Source organism: Ammospiza nelsoni, chromosome 11, assembly GCF_027579445.1.
Source record: "Ammospiza nelsoni isolate bAmmNel1 chromosome 11, bAmmNel1.pri, whole genome shotgun sequence".
Lineage (NCBI taxonomy): Eukaryota > Metazoa > Chordata > Aves > Passeriformes > Passerellidae > Ammospiza > Ammospiza nelsoni.
This window is the reverse complement of record NC_080643.1, coordinates 10850108-10875833: the sequence shown is the minus strand read 5'-3', so window position 1 is coordinate 10875833 and position 25726 is coordinate 10850108. Positions and strand designations below refer to the sequence as shown.

The 25726-nt window shown below is 56.1% G+C and overlaps 1 protein-coding gene across 2 annotated transcripts in view; it reads left to right on the top strand.

Moving 5' to 3' along the window:
• The first annotated feature begins 34 nt into the window (after positions 1–34).
• PLXNA1 (plexin A1) overlaps positions 35–25726 on the top strand; it is a 115331-nt gene continuing 89639 nt past the window's right edge. For both annotated transcript variants that reach the window (XM_059479831.1, XM_059479832.1), the window contains exons 1-3: positions 35–167; positions 13706–15052; positions 21100–21282. In XM_059479831.1, the coding sequence (XP_059335814.1) occupies positions 13850–15052; positions 21100–21282 (1386 nt within the window). In that variant the 5' untranslated portion in view covers positions 35–167; positions 13706–13849. The remainder of the gene's footprint in view (positions 168–13705; positions 15053–21099; positions 21283–25726) is intronic.

Sequence of the window (25726 nt, the reverse complement as noted above, 5' to 3'; positions counted from 1 at the left end):
GGCGGCGGCGGCGGCGGCGGGGGGAGGCGGGCGCGGAGGAGGAGGCGGAGGAGGGGACGGAGGAGAAGGAGGCAGCGGCGGCGGAGAAGGCGGCGGCGGCCCGGCGGGCGGCTTGGTGTGGAATGCAATTATGGCTGGCACGGCGGAGGCGAGCGGGGACCGGAGCCGTGAGTAACCCGGCTGCAACTTTCGGGCGCGGCGCGATGAGCGCGATCGGTCTGTTCGCTAAAAATAACGCGGATTTGGCTTTATGGCTCCCCTAAAATATTTGGCTTTATTGGCACCGCGGCGACGGCGCGGGGCTGGCCCGGGCAGGGCACGGCGGCCCCGTCGGGGGGCGCGGAGGGGCCGCGGCGGCCGGGCAGGGCTGGGCTGGGCCGGGCAGGGCCGGCGCCGCGCTGCTGCCGCCGGGACCAGCCCGCATTGCGCCCCGCGGCTCCGGGAGCCGCCTCCCGCGGGGGGACAGAACCGAGCCGGGACCGAGCCTCTTTCTTTATCCGCCGCACGCCCCGCGCGGGTCTCGGGGCGGTGTGTGCCGGGGAGCGGGCAGGTACGGGCTGGACGGGCTGGGGGCCGCCTCCCATCGCGGAGCTGCTCGGGCTGGGGCGCTCCCGCGGGGAGCCGGTGCCAGCGGTGCCTCCCTAGCCGGTGTAGCGGCGGGGCTCGGCCGCCTCCCTCCTCCCCTCCCTCCCTCTCCGCTGCACCCTCCCGCCCCGGCTCTCGGCGGCGTTCGCTGCCCCAGCCCCGCCGGGTCCGGCACCGCTGGGAACGTGAGCCGGGCTCAGCCCTTCCGTGCTGGCCGCCTTGGATCACGGATCTGCCCTGCCCTGCGTCCCCGCTGCCATCCCCGCATCGTGCTGCCCCGCATCCTCGCTGTCACCGCTGTGTCCGCACTGCCCCGTGTCCCCGCTGCCATCCCCGCATTGTGCTATCCCGTATCCATTCACGTATTCTCGCCGCTTCACATCCCACATCCCGCATCCCGCCGGGGCGCGGTGCGCGGCATCCGGGCTGGGCTCGTCCTGGAGCCCACAGCGCCGCCGTTCCCTCCGCGCTCCCCAACCGGCGGGGAGGTGCCGTGGGCGCCCTGCGGGATGGGATGGGATGGGATGGGATGGGATGGGATATGATGGGGTGAGATGGCTGCCGTGCCGTCGCTGTGATCGGTACTATTGTGATCGCGCTGTAGTTTGGCAGCGCAGCGCCGGGCAGCTCCGAGCGAGGCGTGGGAGGCTGCGGTACCTGTGCGGGGCTGCGCCGGTGCGCGCCTCCCGCCGCCGGTGTGAACGGGGAAGGTGGCGGATAAAGCCGGCTGCGGTGTCCCTTAGCCCCTTCCCTTAGCCCGGCGAACACACGCGGCAGCTCCGGCGTGCGATCGGGGAGGGATTTGCAAAATCTCTGTGGCATGCTGAAATAAATCCCGGAATCCCGCAATCGCCTTCTCCTCCCTCGTCTTCCTTGGGGGAAAATTCTTCCTTCTGCCTCTGGCCGAGCGCCGGGGTAGGGGGAGCCAGGGGAGGGGGGCTGGTGTGTAAACAGGACTTAACATGAAGGTCACTGGTTAAAGAGGAGACGGATGGGAGAGAAAAGACAGGCATTAACCTCACTTGTTAGCTCCCCCCTGGCTTCTGCTTGGGGAGGACAAAACAAAAGCAGAACCTGCTAACGGGGGGGGATGAATATTCATGATCCTTCTCGTATGCTCCGGGACACGGAGGGGAGAAAAGTTGGGCAGATGAGCCGCCTCCCGAAGCTGCTTTTCCTCCAGCTTGCGAGAAAATCCTTTTTTGCTGAGCGAGAGCTGTGTCGGGGGGAATTATCAGCCTTTTGCTGGATTTATTTTTTAAATTTTTTATTTTTTATTTTCTTTCGTGTGCGGCTGCAAGAATTAAAAAGAAAGGGGAAAAAAAAAGAGGAGCTGAGGCTATTGACTACATCAAAGGTTATCCATTTGAAAACACCATTTTCCTCTGAACAGCGGCTAATTGCTTCCTGAACAATCCCAGGGTCTTTTGTATATACTCAGTGGGTAAAATGAGTGACTCGATGTCTCTCTCTTAAGACACTGGTGACCGAACAGGGCGGAAAGGTGGAGAAGCCAAGGAAAAGCAGTGGGGCAGATGCCTCTGGGAGGATGCATGGATAATTTCTTAAGTTGCTGCAAGGAGGGAAGGTTTTTTTCTTCTTCCCGCTCGCCGCCGAGCGATCTGCTGGTGCCAGTGGATGCCGGTGCCGGCAGCGGTGTGGCGACACGGGGCTGTGAGGAAGGCTGGTAAGGAAGTTTGGATTCAAAATCCCCGATCATGCGTGTGATCTGGTGCTCCCCATCCGCCCGTGGCTCTCCGAGAGAGACAAGCCTGGATGCGCTCGCTGCTCTCGGGGGGCTGCGGGGAGGCAGCGCCGGGGGCTGCCTGGCTCCTGCTCCACTGGGTGCCTGGGCTTTCTGCAGCTGCTACCCTGAAGATTAAAGTTTTGGCGACATTGCTTTTGTTTAGCACGGTGATAGGAGCGCCGGGGAGAGTTTTTCCCCTCTTGTTTTTTTTTTTTTTTTCTGTATTTTTTTTTTTTTTTTTTTAATAGAAGCATCAGATTTGGAGCAGAGCGCAGGCATCTGCCTTGGCGCACGGAGCCGCGGAGCAGAGCGCTTGTGCTCCGTCACACAAAGCCCTTTCCCCGAGCGAGGCAGAGATAAACAAACTGCTCGGAACTGCGCTGCAGACGGGGCCGGGGCCGTGCCGGCGGCTCCCGGGCAGTGAGCGTGCTTCAGCGGGCTTTGCGCAGCCGGGATGGGAAGGGCAATAAAGCGGCGCTGCTGCTGCGTGCTGGCAGCGCCGCCTCCCCTCCTCCACGGCGGGGCCGGGGCTGCCCCTGCCCTGCTCCCGGCCCTGCTCCCTGCCCTGCTCCCTGCGTGCCCGTGTCACGCCGGGCCGGTGATTGCCGCGCCTTCGCTGCGTTTCACTTCTGCCGAACAAAGCGAAGGATCTGGCCCTGGGATCGGAGTTAATGAGGGGAGCTCGGGTGTGTTTATTCTGTGCGCTGAGTGTGGGTCAGGGCCTTTGTTGCTGGCTGCCTCGCTGCTGGCTGCAGCGCTCAGCGCCGGGAGGGAGCCGGAGCCAGCCCTGAGCCGGCAGCTCCCGAGCAGCACAGACCGGGCTGGCACAGCGGCTCCTCGAACCGGGGGAGCATCACCCTGCCGGGCTGCTGCTGAGTCCCGCTGGGCTTTGTTGTAGTTGCCTTTCTGTGCAGGGTGTTCTGGTGCCTTGGTCATTTGTGTCCCCAGTGGGGAGTCAATGATGGTTTTTGGCAGCTCTGGTCAATGGAAGGGGAGCCTTGGAAGAGCCAGGACAGCAGAGGTGGTGCCATGTCTCTGTGCAGTGACAGGAGGGTGGGCATGGGTTGCCCCAATGCCCATAGTGCCATCCTCACTGCCTGCAAGCTTGAATTTTTCATTGATCTGAACTGGTGGAATGCACGTATTGAGAACTTAGATTGTTGTCGTCTCTGGTCTATTAATGTCTCCTTCAAGTTTGTGTGCTATGTGGAAAAAACTAGTGATTAGAGGGTTCCTAGCCAGGGTTTGACCAGTGAATGGCTTGGTGATGTACTGTGTGTGTAGAGGAAGGCCCAAAGGCTGGGAATTATGAGTGATGTGGAGCTTAGTTCAGCATGTACCATGACTCCTTAACTTTCCTGAGTTTGGGTTGGGGCCCCTTTTCCCAGCAAGGTGCTGAGTGCCATGGCTTCATGCAAAATGAGGAGGAGCAAGGGTTTGCCACCATCCACTGGTGAGGTGGCTGGTTTGGCTTTAGACTGGAGACAACCAGCTTCTTCTCTGGCTGTACCTGGGAAGTGTTCCATGCTGTGCTCTGGGGAACATCCCACTACAGATAAATGGTACTTGGTGAGAATATGTGTGCTCTGACACCATCCCTGACCCACAGCCTCATCCATGCCCTCTTAGCCTTCCCCAGGGTGCAGCCTGGGGTGTAGATACCCCAACATGGTCTGCCTGCTATGCTTGGAGGTCACGTTTGAGCAAACACTTTGTGCCTCATGGAGGAGAAAAGCTGCAGATAATAAATAAGTTTTGGTGGTTTCAGTGCCAGGCATGGGCAGTCCTGGCTCTTCTGCCCTGCACTTGCCATGTGCTGTGTCCAAGCCCACACCTTCCCATGGGTTTGTCAGAGCATAGCCAGACACAGGAAGGTGTCCTTGTTTGCCTTGCTTCTCTGAGCCCTCTGTGGCTGCCTCCAGCCGTTGTTCCAGGTGGAAGCCACCATTTAAAAACCTGAATGAAAAACATCTCAAAGTTTATTTTCCCTTTAGCCAAGGCTTGGAACGCCTCCTCTTTGTTGCTGGTGTGTCAAGATGTTCGAGTCTGGAAGAAAACTCCACATCCAGGTCATAGGCTCACATTCCATAAACACTTTTGCTCCTTTCTCCTCTGAAGTTGCCTTGCATGGTGCAAGATGGACTATTTTGGGTGATTGCTCTGTCCCCATGGTGTCTCAGTGTAATGAGAGCCAAATGCAGCCCTGGCCTGTGCCCAGCTGTGCTGGTCTGTGCCTGGGGCCAGAGACCCTCGTGAGCTGCCTGAAGCACAGAGGAGAATTTTATTGCTGGGTTCAGCTCAGGGCCTGGTGCAAGCCAGGGTGCCATATCCTCTTTGCTCCTTGAGCTGAGATTGTGAGGGATTTTGTGGGAGAAAGTGCCCAAGGTGAGAACATGCCAGGGGTGCCAGCGACTGGCTGTGTGGCTCTGGGGGCCTGCTGTGCAGGGACCATCTCCTCCTCATCCCTCCTCTCCCCACCGGCAGCCTGCAGATCAGCCCTGGGGCTGGCTGCCCACCTCCTCATCCTGAGCATCCCTCGATCTGCCAGCCAAGTTGGCACAGAGGCCCGGGAGCGCTGCTAATCCAATTTGGGCAGTTTAGCTGCACTTTGCTCTCCGTGCTGCTGGCCGGAGCTCGGCGCTTTAATCCGGCTAATGACCCCAGCTTGAGTAACCAGGACATTCTCTTGGTTCAGTTTTCCTTTCTGTCCTTCTCTTGGTCCAGTTTTCCTTTCTGTCGGCGATGGCGAAGGGCTGAGGCTGCTTCTGAGTCCTGTCCGTGGAATCAGGGGCGGTTTCCAGGTACAGGTTTGTGTGGGGACTGGAGGATGAGGGTAGCGTGGAGGGACACTTCAATCCCTGCTTTTTCTTTGTGAGATTTCTCCTTCCCTCTTCCCGTTTTCTTTTTTTCTTCTTCTCTCCCTCTTTTTCTGGTGAAGATAAGTCCGTCTTCCGGAGTTATTTTGCAACATAGTATTATTTTCAGGAAGGCAAAGCCAAGAAAAATAAAAGCGTCTCTCTTCCTTGGGCTGCCTACTGTTTAATGTACAAAATACAGGGGTGGTAATTGCATTAAAACATGTATAATTATACTGGAGGGAGGAAAAAAAATTCCTGCTAATTGCACATGTGTTTTGAACTGATAAATGTTGAGTGACTCTTCATGTTTTCTTGGGAGTTTGGAGGAGCAGAGATGCAGTCTGGCATGTGAAGGGTTGGGAGCGGGGATGGTTTCCCAAAATTATTGGGAAGCTTGGATGCTTCGATGTCGGGGGCATGATCCTTTGCAGATTCACCTCCCCATCCAGGCAAGTCTTGGTGTCATTGTAGGAGCCCTGTGAATCCTTTACTTTATGCGTTTAGTTAAACAGCTGTTTGTCAAAATATTCAGTCTCTCTCACAGAAGTAAATTCCTGGCAAGAGAAGACATAAATTCCTGTGTTAGGGGGAGAAATTTCCTGTGTGTGTAGCCCCACATCCACGGGCTGTTCCCCCTCTTTACCAGGGTGTTGGCATGGCTGCCGGAGGGCAGGGGCAAGGAAGGATGGTCACACTCGTTTCAAGTGGCACGATGTGAAAACCACATTTCCTCCTGCCAGCGCCGACCCCGTCAGAGCTGCCGATAACATCGCAGGTGATTGTAATGGCACCAACTTGTTTGCTTTGTGCATGCGGCCGGGCTTTGTGTACGGGCGGCTGCTTCGCTCTTCCTGTGCGGACTGTTAGTTTCAACAGGGGAAGAGGAAAACCCAAAAATATTTTAGGAGGAGTTTAAAAATAATCTTGGAGCTTGGCTGGTGGGCAGGATGTTTCGCAGGATCGTGTGTTCTCTGCTGGTCCGTGTCCAGCTTTGTGGCCCTCGGAAGGCTTTGCTGGATGGTGTTAAGTCCTGCATTGTGATTTTGGCCAGCCCGAGGGCTTGCTGTTGGGCTCTGCGAGCTGGAGCTCGATGGGAGTCTGCCCTGCCCTGGGATTTGACTTTTGCACTGGGTAGATCTGGCTGCCCTGCAGCAGAGCAGTGTCAGAGCTGGGGTGTGAGCCCCAGCTTCCAGCTGCCACGGCCTCTGTAAAACGTTTATATGTTCCCCAGTGTTGCATTCCCTCCACCCTCGTCTCCTTCTCCATGGTTTTTATTCCTACAAGTGTTGGCATGCTGGCAGGGTCCCTGCCTGCCCGCTGCTGCTTATCTCAGTGTCCGGCTCCTGCATGGCTGCTTCCTCTCTGGAGTCAAGGGGGGGCTCTCCCTCTCTCTCTGCCGGGACCAGAATCGGCCCGATGAGCCCTGCTGAAGTCAAGAACCTGTTTTTCAGGCTGATGTCATCGGGAAGAAATGGGGGAGGAGGAAGGCAGGGAAGCAGCGCCGTTTCCGAAGGAGAGCCGCTGCCGAGCCCCATGACGCTGCCAGCGGCCCCGGCCTCCAGGGCTGCTGCTGCTGTTCCTGATCAGCCGAGGTGCCCTGGGGCGCTGGCACATGCGGGAGAGGTCCCGCTCTGCATGGACAGGGCTGGGAGGGAGGGATGCCACAGTGCCGGGGAGGTGTCAGCTCCCAGCACAGCAGGACATCTTGGCCCACTGGCTGTGCCTTGTATGGCTCCCTGGCCTTCTGTGGGGGTGGTGGCGCTTGCTGGAGCTGCCATCCAGCCACTTTCATTAGCACAAAGTGGGTTTTTGGCAGAGGTGCTCGGGCAGCCCTCCCAGCACAGGCGAGCAGCCGCCTCCTCTCGGCTCTGCACGGAAGGAGCCGGTCCATGATGCTGATGCCTGTTGGAATCTCAGCTCCTCATGCATGGCATCAGGCCATAGAGCAAGGTGGTGCCCGTGTCTAACATGGCCTGGGGCTGCAGCTGGGATCTGCAGGAAGAGGAGAAGCCTTGCTCTGCTCTCCCTCCCAGCCAGCAGCTCATGGCTGCACCCACGCTTTGGAGTGTGCTCTGCCAGGTCTGGTGGGTGAGACCCCCTTGCTGTGGGAAATTGGGGTGGGGTGTGCTGTGCTGGCACTGCCCATAGGAAAGCAGAGTGCAGGTACAGCCACTGCTGTGGCACCTCCCTGTTAATATCAGATGCTCTTTGCCCGTGGTGCTGTGAATGAGGCTTCTTTTGGACTCTCAGAACAATTTCCCTGTGGTGGTGTTGATGTGGGGGGACTTTTCTCTGCCTGTCCCATTGCCAGATGAGGCTCTGCTCTCTCTCTGGATGTCTCACTTCACCTTGGGAAAATACAACATGGGGCTATGCTGAGCTGGAAACTCTGCAGGGGAAGCAGAGCCAGGACCTGAACTGTTTCCAGCTGTGGTTCTTGGGGCAGCATAACTGAAAAAGCAGAGGGGGAAGGATGGAAGGATGATAGGGGAAGGAGAAGAACACGTGGCTTGGGAAAACTCATTTGGAGAAGTTTTGTGGTTGTTTTAATCAGAACTAATGTGATGGCAGTCATGCTTGGCTTGCCACAGGACAGCACAAGTGCTGGTGTCAGCAAGGGGCCAGGCAGAACCATGGGAGTTTCAGCTTAGCTGGGATTAAACCAACCCCAGAATGAGCTCACTTTGCTGGAGTAGAGGGGATCCAGCAACCAGGAATGCTTGTGTGGCAGTGCTCCATTGCAAAGAGGGATCTCTCCAGATTCCCTCCGGGATTTGGGGAAAGCACTTGTGACAGAGAGGTGAAAATGCAGCTTGGAGAGGTGGGTTGGAAGAGGGGCATTGATCTGGGGAGGGTAAGATTATGACTTGTGTTTGTGGCTGCCCTGGCCCAGTGAGGGGTGTGGAGCAGCAGGCTGGGGAGTGAGACATGATGAGTGATGTGTTATTCCTCAGGGAATGAGATCAGACAGGGGAAGGATGCTGACGGCCAGAGGATCTCTTGTTGGACTTCCCTGCTGTTTAGAGACCTTGCTTGTGAGTGACCTTCTGGGTCTCTGCAGGTCCAGCTGGACCAAGGTGACCTCTGCCAGCAGGGCTGGTTTTTGGGACATTTATGTGGGGCAGTGGGCTGATGGGTTGTGAGAATCAGAGTCTGAGAGTGTGTGGGCCAAAGCCAAAGGGGGAGGTGGCCTTCAGGGAATTTGGTCTGTACTACATTGCTCTTAAGATGCGGGCAAGATGTTATTAATTGGTCCTGATTGAGGTGACAAAATTTACATCAGGCTGGTCTTTGAAGCCTTGAACTGACCTGGGTGTTGATAGTAGGAAGCCACAGTCCAATGGCTGGTGTGCTAGTGCCTTGGGTTGGGGTCTGGGGATGATGAGAGGCACAGAGGGGTTGGAGGAACTGATGGACAGACTTCCTGAAGGAGGATGGGAAGCAGCAGGCTGTGTCCTGTGTGGATGATTGCCCACGGGCTGTGCACTGGTCCAGGTCTGTGTGCTCCTCTCTCGGCTGCAGGGAGCACAAGGGAAGGTGGGGGGCACTTTCTCCTGGGAAGCCCAGATCCAGCACGTGGGCTGCAAACAGAAAACCCCTCAGCAGCCCTTGCAGGGCCCTGTATGGACTGTGATACCCAGGTGAGTTGTGGGAATAAGGCAAAGGACAGCCACCAGCTCTCACTCCTGGTGTATGGATTTGGGAAATGTGTAAGGTCTCTGTCCATGCCTGGTTTCCTGGAAGGGCTGCTGAGGCTGTCCTCATGTGCCTCCTTGCCTTGGGACGCTGTGGTTGTGGGAGCCTGGGTTTCCAGCTCGGAAATGCTTGTGAGCCCTTTTTGGAAGGGCTCTCTGCAGAGCAGCCTGCAGTGGTGAGTGGTGAGTGCACGTAGTGGCTCCAGAGCTGCTCTGGAGTTCAAGCTGTTCTTGGCGTGACATGACTTCTTGCAGAGGACCAGAGAAGGGGAATTGTGCACTTGAGAAATGCTATTTAATTTCCTCACTGCTTGTTCTTTTATGCTCCTTTTTGCTGAGGGTCAAGCTTCATGAGCCTTTGGGCAGTGGATGGCTGCTTCTCCTTGTCATGTTTCTCAGAACAAAAGAGGCTGAATTCTTTGCCCAGAAGATCCTTGCAGGGCAGGAGTGGAAGCTGGGGTGGATGGCAGGATGGAGTCCTCAGCCCCTGCCTGGGAGGGATGGCAGGAACCTGGGAAGAAACTGAAGACATTCTTGATTGGGTGATAGTAATGGAGATTGGGGCAGCTTCAGAGCCTGCTATTGATTTCATCAGGGTGTGGTTTGAGCCAGGGATAAGGTTTTTAATGATTTAACTCACTGGCTAGGGAGGGACTCTAACCAAATAGTTTTCAATGACTGCATGCAGTGAAAGAAGGAGTTAAAGTTTAGCCCTGTTGCAGCAATTGCATGTGTAGTGCAGCTCCAATTTGTACCACCACCAGGCTTTCCTCATTGCAAGGCTTTTCCCAGCCAGATGAACCTAAAAATACAGCAACTCTGGGGTGAGACTGCCTCTCCTGTGGCTGAAGGCTTTTTTCTCCCCTGGATAATCTCCCCTCTCTCCCCTTTGCTAAATACTGGCAGCTTGTAGCTGGTCCCTTCTTGGCTGTTTCTCATTGCTGAGAGCAGCCAGTGGCTTGGAGGGATTACAGGTAAAGGCCCTTTAGATACCATTTCCCCTTTTGTAGGTGGGTTATGTGGGGGTTTTCAATCCCACACCTTCTCTCCTCCAACCTCCCTTGCTAAAGTGCAAGGCTATAAAGCTCTTGGGGTGTTTTGCTGGGAGAGAACTTACTGGGGTTGTGTTGATGGAAAAGCAGGGATGGCAGGCGGGTCTGTGAGTGCCAGATCTGCACCTCTGTGCTTGTCTGCATGTTTAAACCCTGTCTGTGGGTGCTCCCCCGAGGGCTGCTGCTCTGCAGGCTGGTGTTGACTCTTGGACTTGCTGCCTGGATGAGTGGAGAGGTGGTCCTTAACTCTCTGTCCAGTCTTTGCCTTTTAAGGTTAGTTTTTCCATCCCAGTACTCCTGCTTTGTGCTATCAAAAGTGATGATTGTTTTCCCAAAGTGTGATCTCCCATCCCAAGCACAGGTTTTTGGGCACATTGCAGGAGCAGGGAGCTCTCAGCCTGGGGGGATGAGTGCTGCTGCCCCTTGCCAGCTCTCCAGCAGCCAGGAGGGAGGGCACTGGCATCCCTGGGGCTGCTGAAAGGCTCACTGGGAGAGGCTGGGATCTGTGGGTGCTGGCCCTGCTGAGGTGGGTGACCCCCATCTGAGTTTTGCAGTGGCTGCACCCATCTCACTGTGGCCACTTTGAGGTGAAACTGTGAGCAAATGTCCTTTCCAGGGGGGATGAAGGGGACTGGGGAGGATTTGGCTGTTGTGCTGGCTTTGTTTCTGAAGGCTGCTTTCCTTCTATAAATACATGTGTGTGTATATACATATATTATGTGTTTGTGTGTGCACATGGAAATCAAAACACAAGCCTGTGGTGCTGTCTGGCCTGTGGTGTGGCCCCTCTGTGGGGGGAGCCCTGGGGATGCTCAGTCTGTGCTGCATCACTTGCTGCCCAGCAGCACTGCCAGCTGCGTTTGTGGTCCTGCTCTCCCAGCTGGCACGCATGCAGCAGGGCTGGGGTGAATTATTTTATTGCTGCCTGTTGCAGGGCGGGGCTTGGCGCCAGGGTATCTGCCCAGGGTTTTCCATGCCTTTGGACTGCTCTGGATGTGTTTGTGGTGCAGGTCTTGCTTCCTGGTGGTGACAGTCATCTGGTGGCCCTGGACTGGGTGACCCCAGGGCGAGGTGCTAGTTGAATGCAGCCCCAGGGCTTTGGGTGCCCTGTGGTTTAAGGAGGGTGCCAGGGGAGGAGCTGCCCTGCCTTAGCTGCCCTGTGACCTCTCTGTGGCCCTTGGAGGCTGTGTGACAGCAGGGAAATGCCCTTTGCTGCTGCTCCACGGGCAGGGAGCAGTGCAGGGCTGCCTGAACCATGGTGGGCTTGAGCCCTGCTTTAGTTCAAAGTTCAGGAACCCATATCACTGAATCACAAAAAAAGCAGACAAACCAACTATTTGTGCTGTTTTATTTTTATTAATCGTTACTGATGGTTTTTACTGGACAAAACCACCACTGGTGTCAGGTCACTAGGACGAGATGTTGCTGCTGCAGTATATTTAGGAGCAGAAATCTCTGAGGAGCTCTGCAGAGTGTCATCTCTCAGCTTGCCCCAGCTCTGCCTCACTTTGCTCTCGTTCCAACTTCTGATTTGCAGCTCCCTACGTTAATTTGGGAATCTCCTGTTGGGCTTTCTAGCCCTGGTTTGTGGCAGCAGCTTGACCTCTAGTTCTCTCACCCACTTCCTGAAATAGAAGCAGTGAATCATAGAAATGCGCCAAGAAAGCAAGTTCCCTGTCATGCTCTCTCATCCTGGCAGGAGATGCTCTGGTTGGCATCCCCACGCTGCACCGATCTCCCACTGTCACCTTCCCCATCTTCCCTGTTCCTTGGCACGTCACTGACACATGAATTTGGTGCTGGTCTCCTTGCCAGGCAGCCACTGTGCTGTTCCTGAGGGGCTCAGCCTTGTGGGAGCAGTGCCTTGGTGACAGCTGTGCCAGTGGGTGGGAAACCACTCTCTGGTTTCCTTCAGGAAACCCCAATGCCTGCAGCTGCTGGGCTGTGGCTTTCTGGGCTAACCAGTGGGTTTGTGCTCACGGTGCCACTCGGTCCCACATCAATGTGGTTTGGGGCTAATAAGCTCTGATATGGGGTGCTTCTCTTTATTCTCTTACCAGCAAGCTCAGAAAAAGGAAGATTCCGAGCAGTGTGTGTGTCTTCTGGGAGTGCCCTTGCCCTGACAGTTTTGTTACCTATTCTTTACTGGGAGGTTTCCAGTGTTGGAAAAGGTGGTAGGAATGGGTGATTAGGACCATGGGGATGATTTCCAGGGTGGTGCTTTGGTTGTCTCCACACCCATGGAGCTTTGTGGCATCTGGGCTTGGTCCCAGTGCTGCTCATGTGCCGTTGTCCCAATGTCCCTTGAGACTGTTGCCTTGGAGGTGGGTGTGTTGGGAAGTCGAAGACAGCAGGGTGAGGAGCATTGTGGGCAGAGGCAGATCTGCAGAGAGGGTTTGGAAGTGGTGCAGAAGCTTTGCCCAATGTATCTGGGGCTCAGGAGAGCTGGCAGGGCTGCAGGGGTGGCCAGGGCTGGGCTTGCCCTGAAAAAGGAGAGGGCAGTCTTGTGTATGCTAGGAGTTGGAGAAGGGGAAAAAAAGTTTCTCTGGCTCTGTGGCTTGAGAGGGGAGCAGCAGAAGTGAAGGATGCTCTATGGAATGTTGGGGTAGCTGTATGGCTCAGTGCTGATGCAGCCCCCCAAGGCTTGCATGAGGCCTGGCTGGTGGGTCCCACAGCCCTGCCAAGGGCAGGATGCTGAGGGTGGGGCAGCGTTCAGCCCTGCTGATATGGCAGCTGGCTGCCCTCTGACACCCTGCCCTGCCCTGCCCTGGCTGGGATCTGCAGAGCTGCCAGTCACCGCGGGCCATATTTCCTACCTGTGCCACTCCCTGCTGGGGATCCTCTGGGAGGTTGTCCTGGGCTGAGTCAGAGATGGGTGATAAGGAGAGAGGGAGAGGCTCTCCTTCTCCTCCACTCCCTTCTGGAGTGGCTTATCTGCACTGGCTGGGAAACTGAGCTGGTGCCCCAGCCATGGACCTTGGCTCCACCTGGGGTGGATGGATTGTGATGGATTGGGATGGATTGTGATGGTGGGGTGGGCTGTGTGCTGCAGGGGGGTTTACACAACCCCAGGTTAGTCTAGGGGTGCTTTTGCCTGTGTGGGGAGGGTGGATGGAGAAGACAGGGATGGGGTATCATGGAGGGGCTGCTGAACTGACACAGAGAGCAGAACTGTGCACTGGTTTCCTATGGCCATCTCCTCCCTGCTGCTGGGATGCAGAGGTCACCCCGGTGTGGGGTGTTTGGCGGCTCCCCACTGCTTGGCTCCTCCCTGTTGGTGAGCCCCAGCTGTGGCACAGCAGCAGGCAGAGCATTCCATCCCCCCTGTGTGTGCCCCTTGTCCCTCTGGAGCCTCTCAAACCAACTGTCTCATGTCTGGACGTGTGTTTTTAATGCATAGAAATGCCAGAAGGACAGGCTTGTCCTTGCCATGCCTGTGTGCTCCCTCCAACCCCTCCTGCCCATGCCCCTCCTGGCAGGCAGGTGGCAGGATAGTGGGCAACATGCCAGGGCTCTGGGCTCTCTCAACTCCTTTAAAAGGTGCTTTTGAGATCCCCCTCTGTGTAAGGGCTTGGGCTGTGCTTGCTGCTAGCTGGGATTTTGCATCCATTCCCAGCACTGCCACAGAGTGGGATTGGGGCAGCAGGTCAGGGTCTCTTCTGCCTGCTAGAAAAATGTGAAGCAGCAGAGTCTCCTGGGTGGGGTGGAAGATGCTTGAGACTGCAGGAAAGCCTCCTAACCCCACTTTTCTTGTCTTTCTCCCTCTAGGGTTGACTGGACTGGCCACGCCCACGATGCCCTGAATGCGGAGCGCAGAGGAAGCAGAGGAGAGTGTTTCCCATTAGCTCCTCCTCCCTCCCCCATCCCTTTAGTTTGGGTTTGTTTCTATTTATTTTGTGGCTGGGTTTGGGCATGGCCTTGGCTGGATGTGAGGCTGCTGCAATGTGGCTCCTTTGGCTCAAGCACCACTTGTCCATCCACATTTGGACCTTGCTGCTCTTGGGGAGCACCTGGCTACCGCTGGCGGCAGGCAGCCCCAAATCTCCCTTTAGGACTTTCCCGGTTACAGACTGGAGCTTGACACACTTGGTGGTCCATAACAAAACTGGGGAGGTCTACGTGGGGGCTGTCAATCGGATCTACAAGCTCTCCAATAACCTCACGCTCCTGAGGACCCACGTGACGGGGCCCGTGGAGGACAATGAGAAGTGTTACCCTCCGCCCAGCGTCCAGTCCTGCCCGCACGGGCTGGTCACGACCAACAACGTCAACAAACTGCTGCTGGTGGACTACTCGGGGAATCGGCTGATCGCCTGCGGCAGTGCCTCCCAGGGGATTTGCCAGTTCCTGCGGCTGGACGACCTCTTCAAGCTGGGCGAGCCCCACCACCGCAAGGAGCACTACCTCTCCAGCGTCAACGAGTCGGGCACCATGTCCGGTGTCATCATCGAGGTGCTGAACGGGCAGAACAAGCTGTTCATTGGGACGCCCATTGATGGGAAGTCGGAGTACTTCCCCACCCTGTCCAGCCGCAAGCTGATGGCCAACGAGGAGAACGCGGAGATGTTTGGCTTTGTCTACCAGGATGAGTTTGTCTCCTCGCAGCTCAAAATCCCCTCGGATACACTCTCCAAGTTCCCCACCTTTGACATCTACTACATCTACAGCTTCAGCAGCGAGCAGTTTGTTTACTACCTGACCCTGCAGCTGGACACCCAGCTGACCTCTCCCGACTCCACTGGGGAGCAGTTTTTCACCTCCAAGATCGTCCGCCTCTGTGTGGATGACCCCAAGTTCTACTCCTATGTGGAATTCCCCATTGGCTGCGTGCAGGACGGCATTGAGTACCGGCTGATCCAGGACGCCTACCTGACCAAGCCTGGCAAGGCTTTGGCCAAGTACCTGGGCATCTCAGAGCAGGAGGATATCCTCTTCACCATCTTCTCCCAGGGCCAGAAAAATAGGGTTAAGCCTCCCAAGGAGTCTGTGCTCTGCCTCTTCACGTTGAAGAAGATCAAGGATAAGATCAAGGAGCGTATCCAGTCATGCTACAGAGGGGAAGGGAAACTCTCCCTGCCCTGGCTCTTGAATAAGGAGCTGGGCTGCATCAACTCGGTGAGTTCCCACCTGTCTTTACTCAAGCCAGACTGTTTCTGGTTTCTGGTGGTGTTCTCTAGCTGGACCTTCCCCGGTGATTTCACCTGAGCTGTGTTTTCCCTGTGGATATGGGCAGTGTCAGTGAGTTGGGGCTGGAAGGGTGGTAGGCTCAGGCCTCAGGGCATCTGCTGCAGCTCTGCTGTGGAGTCCCTTGCAGAGAGCATTTGTGGGTGTTCTGTCACCTGGGGCTTGGCAGTGGCCAAGCAGAAGGTGTTGGAAGCAGCAGGAAGTGCAGGACAGGGAGCACAGACCTGATGGAGGGAGCTGGGGAGGCTGGTGGTCCCAGCAGAAGTTGGTCAGATGTTCAGCATGGAGAGATCACATCCTCTCCATGGGGTGCTGGGAGAGCACAAGGCACTGTCAGTGGGGTGGCTTTTGGGAGTGACCAGTGCAAACTCTCATGCATAGGTGCAGGAGGTGAGTGCTGCTGTCCTGGAACAGTGATTCCCAACTGATAGAACACTTCCCTCTGTCCCCAGAGAGGTGTTTTCCTGCCTGGCTCCCAGCTGGGTGTCTCAGCTGCTCAGTGTGGGACCTCTGAGTCCTGGTGGGCAGGAGACCTCCCAGCTTCTTGGGTTTGTTTTCTCATTGAACTGTTACTGTTACTGCATTCTTTTCTGGGCAATGTTACAAACCACACGTAGTTGCTGTAGGCTACATCTCCAGGTGATGGAGAGGTCACAGGTTGGATAGTCCCCAAGCAGGGTCAGATACAGGGCTGAGGCAGGCTTGGGCTGCTGGTGTGAGTGTTTGGGAGTGTCTGGTGGGGGTCCTGACCCACCTGCTATCACCCACCTCCCCCAGGTGCGGCTTGTTGGTGTTCAGCACCCATCAGCAAGCCCCCAGGCGTGCTCAAGCAGAGCTCTGGGTGCAGGCAGGTGGGCAGGGGCGTCCCTGAGAGCAGCCCTGCCCTCTCTCCCACCGTCCTCACTGCACTCTGAAGGAGACAGCTAACAGCTGCCTGACAAAGTAAAGGGTTTGCTGTCAAGAGCGCTGGGCTCACAAATCAGATTTTGGCTTTGAACTAATTCAATTTTGCTGGAAAATGATGAAATCGTTACACGGCTGCCTGTTGGGCCGTGCAGCTGCTGGCTCTGCCGTGGAGCTGCTCTGTGCTCACTGCTCAGTGCTGCCTCCCGTGCTCCCAGCTCACCTCTCCAGTGCCCCACATCCCCCGGTTTGGGGAGCCTGCTCTGCCCCCCTGCACTCCAGGGATGTTTTAAACTCTGATGGTCCCAGGATTGCTGCCTGGGAGTGAGTGGATCTCCGGTACTCTCTGGGTCCTGCAGATATGGCTCTTGTGGGGTGGAAGGATGTGTGCTGTGATGGGGAGGCTCCTGCTTTTGTGTGAGTTGGGCTGGGGAGTGACACCCTCCTCCAGGTGGTGTTTTCTGTCCCAGTCCTTCTCCAGCTGCCAGACAGAGTGGGGCAGGATGTGACTGGATCATAAGTCAAGCCCTCAGCTTCTTGCTGTGTTGTGCACAGGCCAGACTAGACCACTGGAAGTATGTAGCCTCCCTCTGGCAGGAATTTCTGTGTCCCTAATAAAATAAAGCCACCTCTAGGGTGGGTCATGGCAGTCTTGGTGGTGAGGACTGGCCAGAAAATAAAGGATATGCTGTTTTTTTTTAATTTATAAGGAGGCAAAATGTAATTGCTCAAGTCAGTAGCTGCTTGGGATTTACACCCCATCCATATGGAAATGGGCAAGGAGCTCTCTTGCTGTGCTCCTTCGTGGCAATAAGGGGCTGAGGCTGGCCCATGTTGGAGGAGGTTTTGTCAGCCCTGCACTCTCAGACCTCAAGCAGTGCAGGGCCAATGGATACTCATCACCAGTGCTGAATTCTCCAGAGCTGGTGCTGGAGCTGGGAGGAGAGGCAACCAGGCCTGGCAGATAGCTCAGGAGATGTTAGTGATTCCTCTTTAGTGCTGGTGAGTGGAGTGAATTCCTGCTTCCCATTTCTCTCTCCCTTTTTCTGGGATGCTGTGATCTGGAAGTGAGAAGGGGAAGGAACTGGCTCTGTAGGAAGACTCCTCACACTGGTGTGAGACCCAAGACCTGAGCATGGACTTCCAAATGCAGCAGAGGCACCTTGTGGAAGCACCCAGGCCATTTCCCTGTGCCAGCCCCACTGCCTAAACTGCCCCTGAACCTCTCCAGAGGCTTTGCTGCTCCCAGTGTTTCACTGAGAGGGGTTTGGTGTTGTGTAGCCTGGCTCTTTCCTTCCCCTGTGCAGCACAGGGCTGGGAGATCTTTGTGCCTGGGGCCAGATGTGCTCAGCACATCTGCCCAGTGCTCCTGTCCCCAAACTGGGGGGAGCAAGGGCTGGTGTAGCAGGGCTGGCAAAGGGCACTGGGCTGCAGCTGGAGTGCAGATGTTGCAGCAGGGAGTTATTTAGAGTTCCTGGAGCCCTTGGCTCCTGGGCTGGCAGTGTGGGCAGAGCCAGTGCCTGGAGCCAGCGGGATGTGGCATCAGCTTTCCCTGGGCTATCCCAGGGAGAAAATGAGTTTTGACTCCTCAGTAAGGCTTGCTGCCCAGCTTGCTGGCACAGGACAATGGCTGGTGACAAACTGGCTGAAAGTGGGCCAGGATAAGCCAAATCCTTTCCGGGGCAGCCAGAGAAATGCAGGTGGTAACAAACTGTACCACACTCGGATTATTCCTGAGCAGCGATTAATGCACAAAAAGCCTGGCATCCCAGCCTGGCACTTTGTACCAGCCTCCTGTAACCTCCTCCCTGGCTCTGTGCATCCCTCCACATCCTCCATCACAGCCCCTGGAGGTGCACAGGGGGAAGGGGGTGAGCCTATAATGGTGTTAACTGGCGAATTACTGGCTAATTAATAATGCTGAGTGATGCGAGCCTTGTCGTGCTGTCTGCTCCCTCATTGCTTTCGTAAGTGGGCTTGAAGAGAGGCAATGAGACAAGGCATATCAGGAGACACCCGCTCCTGCTCGCTGTGGGCCTGCCTTCCCCCTCCTTCAGGTCCCTTTCCCCAGGAAATCCGAATTTCCTGACCCTGTTTTGGGGAGGAAAAAATAGTGCTGGGAGAGAGAAGACTGCTGTGCTGTGCAGATAGCTGCCCTGGGGTGTCTGAGCCAGGGGCAACTGAGAGGGGTGCCAAAGGAAAGCATGGAAATAGAAACAAAAGATAAAAATAATTTTTAAAAAACCCCAAACCCCCAAAGGAAACACTGCAACCCCCCATGCAATAGACTAAAGGTTGACGTCCCTGCAAAAATCCATGCAAATGTGAGAGTGGGCAGATCCCGATGCCTCCTGCAGATCCCAGCATCCGCAGGCTCATGCACTGCAAGGTCACTGTCCCCCACGTGCCGTGGTGTCTGTCTGTCTCTCCCAGCACCGGCTGGGGCACAGCTGTCCCTCTGTCCATCCTGCCCTCCGTCCCTCTGCCTTGGCTCTGCCCGCAGCCCGCATCTGCTGGGTTCTGTCGGTGGGTTCCACAACCCCGGCACTGCCGCCCTTGGCCCGACCTCTGTGCCGCCTGCGCTTCCCTAACGAGGCAGTTTGCTGTTAATGAGCTAATTGTCGGCGTAATTATTTATCGAGGTGGTGTCGGCATGGCGGCGGCGGGAGTTCCTCGGTCCCAGAGCGCAGCTGTATTTGTCATTTCCCAGAGAGTATGTTGAGACAAAGCAGAGAGCAGTAAACACCATCAACATCTCTCCTCTTGCATATTCAGCAGCCGCGGGTTTGGGGAAGCTGCAGATCGAGCTCAGAGAGAGCAGAACCTGCACCCAGGGGTGCCAGGGATTGAATACCTTTGTGGCATTGCCCTGAACCCTTCTGCTGCTGCAGATGGCTGGGTGGGAGGTGCTGGGGTTTATTTGGGCTGTGGGGGACAGAATCTTTTCCCCAGCAAAGCAGCTGAGGAATCCCAGGTATTTGATGGGAGCTTTGTCTCAGCTGGAGCACTGATCGCATCTCACTCTGTGATTAGGAAGATAATTTTCTAGGATCTGCTGTTTTAAAATTCCTGTTCTCGTAATGCAGAGGAGGATGCTTAGTGTGTGTGTTGGCCAGTGGATAGGAGAGGGCAAGGCTGGCATTCAGAGGATGAGTGGAGAGCTTGTGATTTCCCTTCCCTCTTTTTTTTTGTGGTTGCAGAGACCTGCAGTGCCCATGTTCCTGTTTTGGGGATCCCCATGTCTGTCATGATTGGCTGTAGGAGTTCCCCTAGTTCAGGGAAGCATGAGCAACAGTCAGGCGGGGAAGGGAGCTGATCTTTGTACATTAACACCCAAAACCAGAAGTTAGAGTAACTGAGGGGGCATCTCCAGAGTGTCTGATGGGCTGAGTGTGACTGCTCCTTCCCTTTTGGACGGCTGACACAGCACTGAATTCCTGCTGCAGTAGGGACTGAGACCACTGGCCCTGGAGCTGGAATGGTGGCATGGTGAGGAGGGCGAGCAGCCCTGCCATGGCTGTGGGAGCCCGATGCCATTGAAGCTGCAAGTGTATTGTGCTGGGGCATGGAAAAGTGCTGTGTTTTCTCCCCTCCACATGGGTGCCTGTTGGTGGGAGCCAGTCTGGGCTGATCCTGGCTTCCCAGGCAGAGATGAGTGGGAATTGCAGAGCTCTGCACTGCCCTTGCGTACGTGGAGCTCGGGAGCTCGGCATTTTCCCATATGCTCTGTGCACATGCGGTATGGATTTAAAACCCCTTGGGGACTGGCATGCATTTGGAGCCTGCTGCTTGCCAAAAAAACTCTCTCCCCTTTAAATTCAAAATTATATAAGGAGCCTTGTGAAGCGGAAGAATCCTGTGACCGGAGCAGGCTGTCTCTGTCAGTCGTGCCTGCCTTGCCACTTTACCCTCCTGCATCCAGGCTTGCTGCCACCCCTGGGGATTGGGCAAAGCCCTTCACTGCCTGGGACAGAGCGGGGATTTTGCTGGTGCTGTGTGACCACGTGAGGCTGTTGAATCATGTGGGAACACTGGGAGGCCCATGTGCCCCCCAGGCCAGGCAGCTGTGGCCAGGGTCTGTTGTTCTGCTCAGCAGGTCAGGTGAGGATGCTTGAGGTAGGGGTGAATGCTGTGGATCTGGTCCTGGTCCCACTCCCCTGCCTGCATCTCAGCTTTCACAGGGGGCATCCCTTTGTCTTTGCCTTGCCCATCATCACACTATCCTTGAAAGAAGTCCATGCTCTCACAACCCTGAGAGTGGACAGAGGCCAGTGCAGCCCTGCTTCTGCCTTTCCCCAGGCAGAGGGAAAGCTTGCAAAAGCTTCTCCCAGATCTGTGGGTTTGATCTGAACTGAGGAGGCAGCTGGCTGAGCCAGGCCTTGTCTGGGGCAAGGCAGCATGGAAAAAATGTGGGGATTTCCCAAAGACGTTCCTGCGGGAGGAGGAACAGGGCTGGCAGGTGGGTAGGGTGTTTGCTGGAGGCTTTGCTATGTGAAGTGAAGCTCTTCCAGGAGCCCTGACTTGTTTGCCTTGGCATGGCCTTGTCTGGGAAGTGTTTTTTCTTTGGGGGAAGGCTGGGGTGCAGCATTCAGCCCCTCCTGCCTCGCTGCCAAGCTGATTTTTTTTTTTTTTTTTTTGAAGCTAGTGCTGGGCTGAGGAGGAGAGGAATGTGTGTGTGCTGGGGAGCTTGTGCTGGCATCCCACGTGTCTGAGATGGGGATGGAGGGGGGAGCAGGGATGCTCCACTGGCTCCTGCTGTGTTTGTAAGTGCTGCTCTGTAGGATGCAGGGGACAGAGATCCTTGGTCTTGGTCTGCAGGGCCTGTTCAAATGTAGAGAGGGCCTGCATGCCGTGCATCTGTCCCAATGGCTTACATCAGTGTGTAGGGAATGTTAGGGAAATGCCAAGCCATGGCTTCCCTTGGCTAGTGAGGTGGGATGGCTGCTGTAGGAGGCTGCCAAAGGTGGTGCTGTAGCTGTGGGGTGAAGGTAGGAGATGGCTGATTGCCGTCTGTGAGGTCCAACGTGTTGAGGCATTGGCAAAAATCTCATCTCTCCTCTGCTTTCTTCCAACAGCCGCTGCAGATCGACGACAACTTCTGTGGCCAGGACTTTAACCAGCCCCTGGGCGGGACTGTCACCATCGAGGGGACCCCTCTGTTTGTGGATAAGGAAGATGGCATGACCTCAGTGGCTGCCTATGACTACAGAGGACAGACTGTTGTCTTTGCGGGCACACGGAGCGGGAGGATCAAAAAGGTAGGAAAGCCCTCAGTGGTGCTCATGGGGAGGGATGAGCCCTTGCCCTTCGTGGGTACTGGTTGGGCTGGGCCTCCATAATAGAGTGACCTGATATATTTGGGGTAATGTGCAAAGGGCCCATGAAGGGAAATTTCCCCTTGCTTCTCTCTGCCAACTGAATTTACAAAACCTTTGCCCTTTTGGAAGGGTTATGACATAAGCAAGGTGAGTCGTCGCTGATGGTTGTTCAGAGCCCATCCTGTCACATCTCGAGGGCAGTTGGGCTTTCCCTGGAGCTGCCATGAGGCAGGCTCTGTCCATCTGGATCCTCTGTCCATCTGGCCTTGTCATTGACCTGGGCAGGGTGGGTGTGATGGCTCCAGGCTGGCGAGGGGGAGCCTTCACTTCCTGCCCCCTGCCTGGGCACAAAAGGCTGCTCGTGGCAATTAGCAAAGAGCTCCATGCGTGCCTTTCTCTGCCTGCATCTCCACAGGGCACGGATTTCCTGTTATCATAACATCATGCCTGTAATTACAGCTGTACATGCCCTGTGTAAACATAGCTTCCATTAACACATCCTCAGCCACGGAGAGGCCATGTGGAGGTCCTGCTAGGGTCCCTGCTATGGACCAGAGCATGGCTGGCGGGTTTGGATCATCTCTCTGTAACTTGTAAGGTGCTTCAGCACTCTGTTTTGGGCACAGCATTCTGCATTTTTGCTACATCTCCTGGCCTGTGCAGCCAGGGTGCCCTGCAGGAGGCAGGGTGGTTTCCCTGGCAGGAATCTGGAGGAGGATGCTGTTGTGTAGCCCCCATATATCCTACTCACTCTGCCCCTGTTCCCCTGACAGACCTGCCTGTGCCTCTGACTATTAGCAGCGTTTTTGGGGCATGGGCAGCACATGTTGGGGTGGGGGGCATGATGGAGGGGTCCTCTCTAGCCCCACATGTTCTGCTTGTCTTTCTGCAGTCCTTGGAGGGTGCACAGCGGCAGCAAGGCTGTCGGGATAGAGGCAGCCCGTCCTCCCTTCCGGATCAATGAGGGGTCCAGAGGGACTGGTGTCAGGTTGCTGCAGGCTTCTCCTGCTCTGGGCTCCAGATGGGAGCTTTTAGATGGAGATGGGAAGGGAGTAGCATGTGGGAGGAGGGTTCAAAAAGCCACAGGGACAGTGTTACACCTCTAGTTCCTCAGTTACCTAGAGGAGCTGGTGGTTGGTTTTTAGATGGCAATTTGGATTTTCTTCTAACTGCTTTTTTTCAGTTTTTCCCTGGTCTTTGCACCTTCAGAGCCATTTGGAAGGGGTCAACTAGTGTGGGTACCTGGTTGGTGTGTGGGCTGCATGCTGCAGCCATAACTACAGGTCACGTATTTGTATTTTGGTGTATTTTGAGTGTCCTCCCTCCCTTCAGGGCTTTCTCAAGCTTTGTTTTTCCTAGTTTTGAACTTGGTGCCCCAAAGAGCTGGTGGGGCACTCTGGCCCTGCAGGGCATGAGGACGTGGAGCTGATGAGACTCAAGAGATGGCTCTTGGTCCTGTCTCAGTGCTGGAATGCTGGGTAGGTTTATAGGCTTATCCTGCCTGGAGCCCCCAGATCCCCTGTTTTTGCAGAGCTCTCTGATGGCAGCCTGAGAGCACTTTGCAGGCTCCAAGTCCTGCACCACGAGGTGCTCTCCTTGTCCCTGCAGTGACCTTGAGGTGGGCAGCTCAGCCCTCCTTCCTGCGGCAGGGGCTGCCTGGCGAAGCGCTGCCTCAGCAGCTACCTGATCCTGCTGCCTGGCTGCCAGGGCTGGAGGCAGGGCAGGAGGCTGAGCAGGGGCTGCTGACCTGTCTTTGAGTGGCACCAGCGTGTCCCCGGCCAGCGGATGCGATACCTGGCAGGGGTTCAGCAGAGTGTAGCCAAGGTGGCTCCTGCAGGCAGAGGGGAGGATGTGTGTGGGAGGGTGCAACCTTCAGCAGTGGCTGCAATCCCTCTGCTTTTAAACTCTTGGTGCTTCCCACTGTCCCCTTGGCAAACACCCACCCTAGGCTTGGTGCAGCCTGCTGTCCCCCCCGCCCTTTGCAGAAGCTCTGGCATCTCCTCTGGGAGAGGAAGGGCTGCACTGACAGCTGGGGGCCTCCCTCCCCACCCCCTTTAATGGATGCTGCTCTGCTGAGGGGCATGGATCCCACCATCTGGGCCGGGGTAAGGTCAGGCCAGAGTCACTGCTGTGTCTGGCTTTTCCTTGGATGGCAGCTCCCATGCCCAGCATTTGTTCAGACTGTTGCGTGCAGACAGAGCCTCCCTTTGTCCCCCCAAAAAGCCACGCGAGCCTGTGCCTGCCCTGCAGCCTGTCCCCAGCCCTGCCACCAACAGTTGCTATCGGGAGGGCAGGGTGCTGGGCAGCACCTGCTGCCACCAGCTGCAGAGAGACCCAACTTTGGGGGGGCTGGAAGGAGCTTGCAGGCAATGTCAGATTTGCAAAGCTCTCTCTGTGGGCTGGGATGTGGAGGCACCGAGGGGATGAAGGTCACATCCCCTGGGATGCTGAGCGAGTTGCAGCAGCAGAACCTGTGGCAGTCCAGTCTCAGCTTGTCCTGCAGCAGTACCAGGCAGGCAGTTATCTTTGGCTGATCCCAAGTTATGTGGAGAGGCCAGGCTTGGAAAGCCCTTGGTCCCGCGTGCTCGCTGTGCTCCGTGCCAGCAGTCATGGGACTGGGGCACTCGGGGAATTCCAGCCATGCCCAGGTGAACAATGCAGGGATGGGTTCCAGCACTGCTGCAGCTGGCACTGAACCACTTCCTCTGTACTCCTGACCTGGCAGGGACCTGGCCTTGCACCCTACAGTCTGGGAGTGCTGTGGATGGGGAAGTGACAGGGGACGTGAGCTGTGAGCATGCAGCAGCAGGAATATCGGGGGATGTTTTTGAAAGGGAAATGAAGCTCGTGTCCTAATGCTTGAGTTTTTCCTGGAAACCGCCTGTCCTCAATTGGCAATGTTTTATTGGGCAGTTATAATTTTCCCAGGTTGTCTTTTGTATTTTTTGGGTAGATAGGAAGCTGTGTGTGTGATTGCAGTGGGAGTGCTCAGTCATGTGCTGGAAAGGCACGTTTGACACTGCACCCGTGTCAGCTCTTGAGCTGGGGATGCCAAAGACTTGACTTTGGGTGTGCTTGAAGTGTTGTATGGAGGGAGGGAAGAAGGGTGGTACTGAAGGGGGTGTGCTGAGGATGGTGCAACCCCCTCCCAGTGACTGCCCTGTGCTGGGAGCTGGAGCAGTGGGACATTCTGGGAGGTGCAGTGCAGACCCGGCTTCCCTCCTTCACTGCCATCTGCTCCTTGTTATGCAAACACGGCACTGCCTTGGGGCTCTGCTGAGCTCAGTGTAGCCCTTGTGGGTTGACCCAGTTTTGGGTGCTCTCTGGTTATTTTTGGGGGGATGAGCTGAGCTCCTCTCTCAGAGCACCGGTGGCTCCCTGCCCACAGCTGTTGCAGAACAGGGAGGCTGTGAGCTATGCCTCCTGCCACAGCCCTACAGGAGATACCCAGCACCTGGGGGGATCCAGGCACTGGAGATCCCTAAGGCAGGTGTGGTTACAGGGCAGTGCAGACAGTGCATCCCAGCCAGGGTAGCCGGGATTGCACATCCCTCTCAGCCAGCTGAGCTCTCATTTTTGAGGATTATCTCTCTCCCCTGTCACCACTACAATCCCTGTAGCTCCCTGTTCTGTCCTGGAACTGGCTGGCCTTGGGCATGAATGCATCGTGTCTCCCTTGGGAATCTGCTCCCCCCTGGGGCTTGTGCTTGCCACGGCTTGTTTATTCTCTCCCACAGAAAGCACAGCTGAACTGGGCCTGTGTCTGGCTGCTTTGATTTCACTTCTTTGATAATAATAATACTAATAATACTACTAATGAGAAACTCTTCACACTAAGTGGGTTATCCCCATCCCTAACAGCAGGACAAGGTGCTCCTCTCGTGGCCTGGAGAGGGTTGAGGGTGTCCCCTGCAGCTCCCTGTCCTGTGGGCAGGGAGATGATGGTGCTTTGGGGAAGCAGATTTTGCAGCCTATGGAAACACCCCCTTGATTTCTCTAAAAGCTTTGGATTAAGGATGTTGCAGTGTGTTCACAACCCTTGGTGTGTCTGGACAGAAAATAGGTGCTATGGGGAGAGGGAGTTGCTGACCAGGGCCTTTTTGGGATTTCCCTGGTGCCTGCTGGCTCCCTTCTATCACAAAAGCCCCCATGTGTTGGTGTCCTGGGTGTGGTGCATGACCTGATCATGGCCCACGTGAGCTGGGGGAAGAAGCTGTCAGTCTCCCTGCCCATCCCTGTCCCTGTCCCCACAGATGCTTTGGCATCACCCTCTCCTCGGTGCTCAGGGGAAGCAGCTCTGGCTGAAAAGGGGCCCTTTGTGTCTCGCGCGTGAAATCCGGCTCCCGGCGTGCGCGGCAAGGCTTGGCCCGCCTCGTGACCCTAC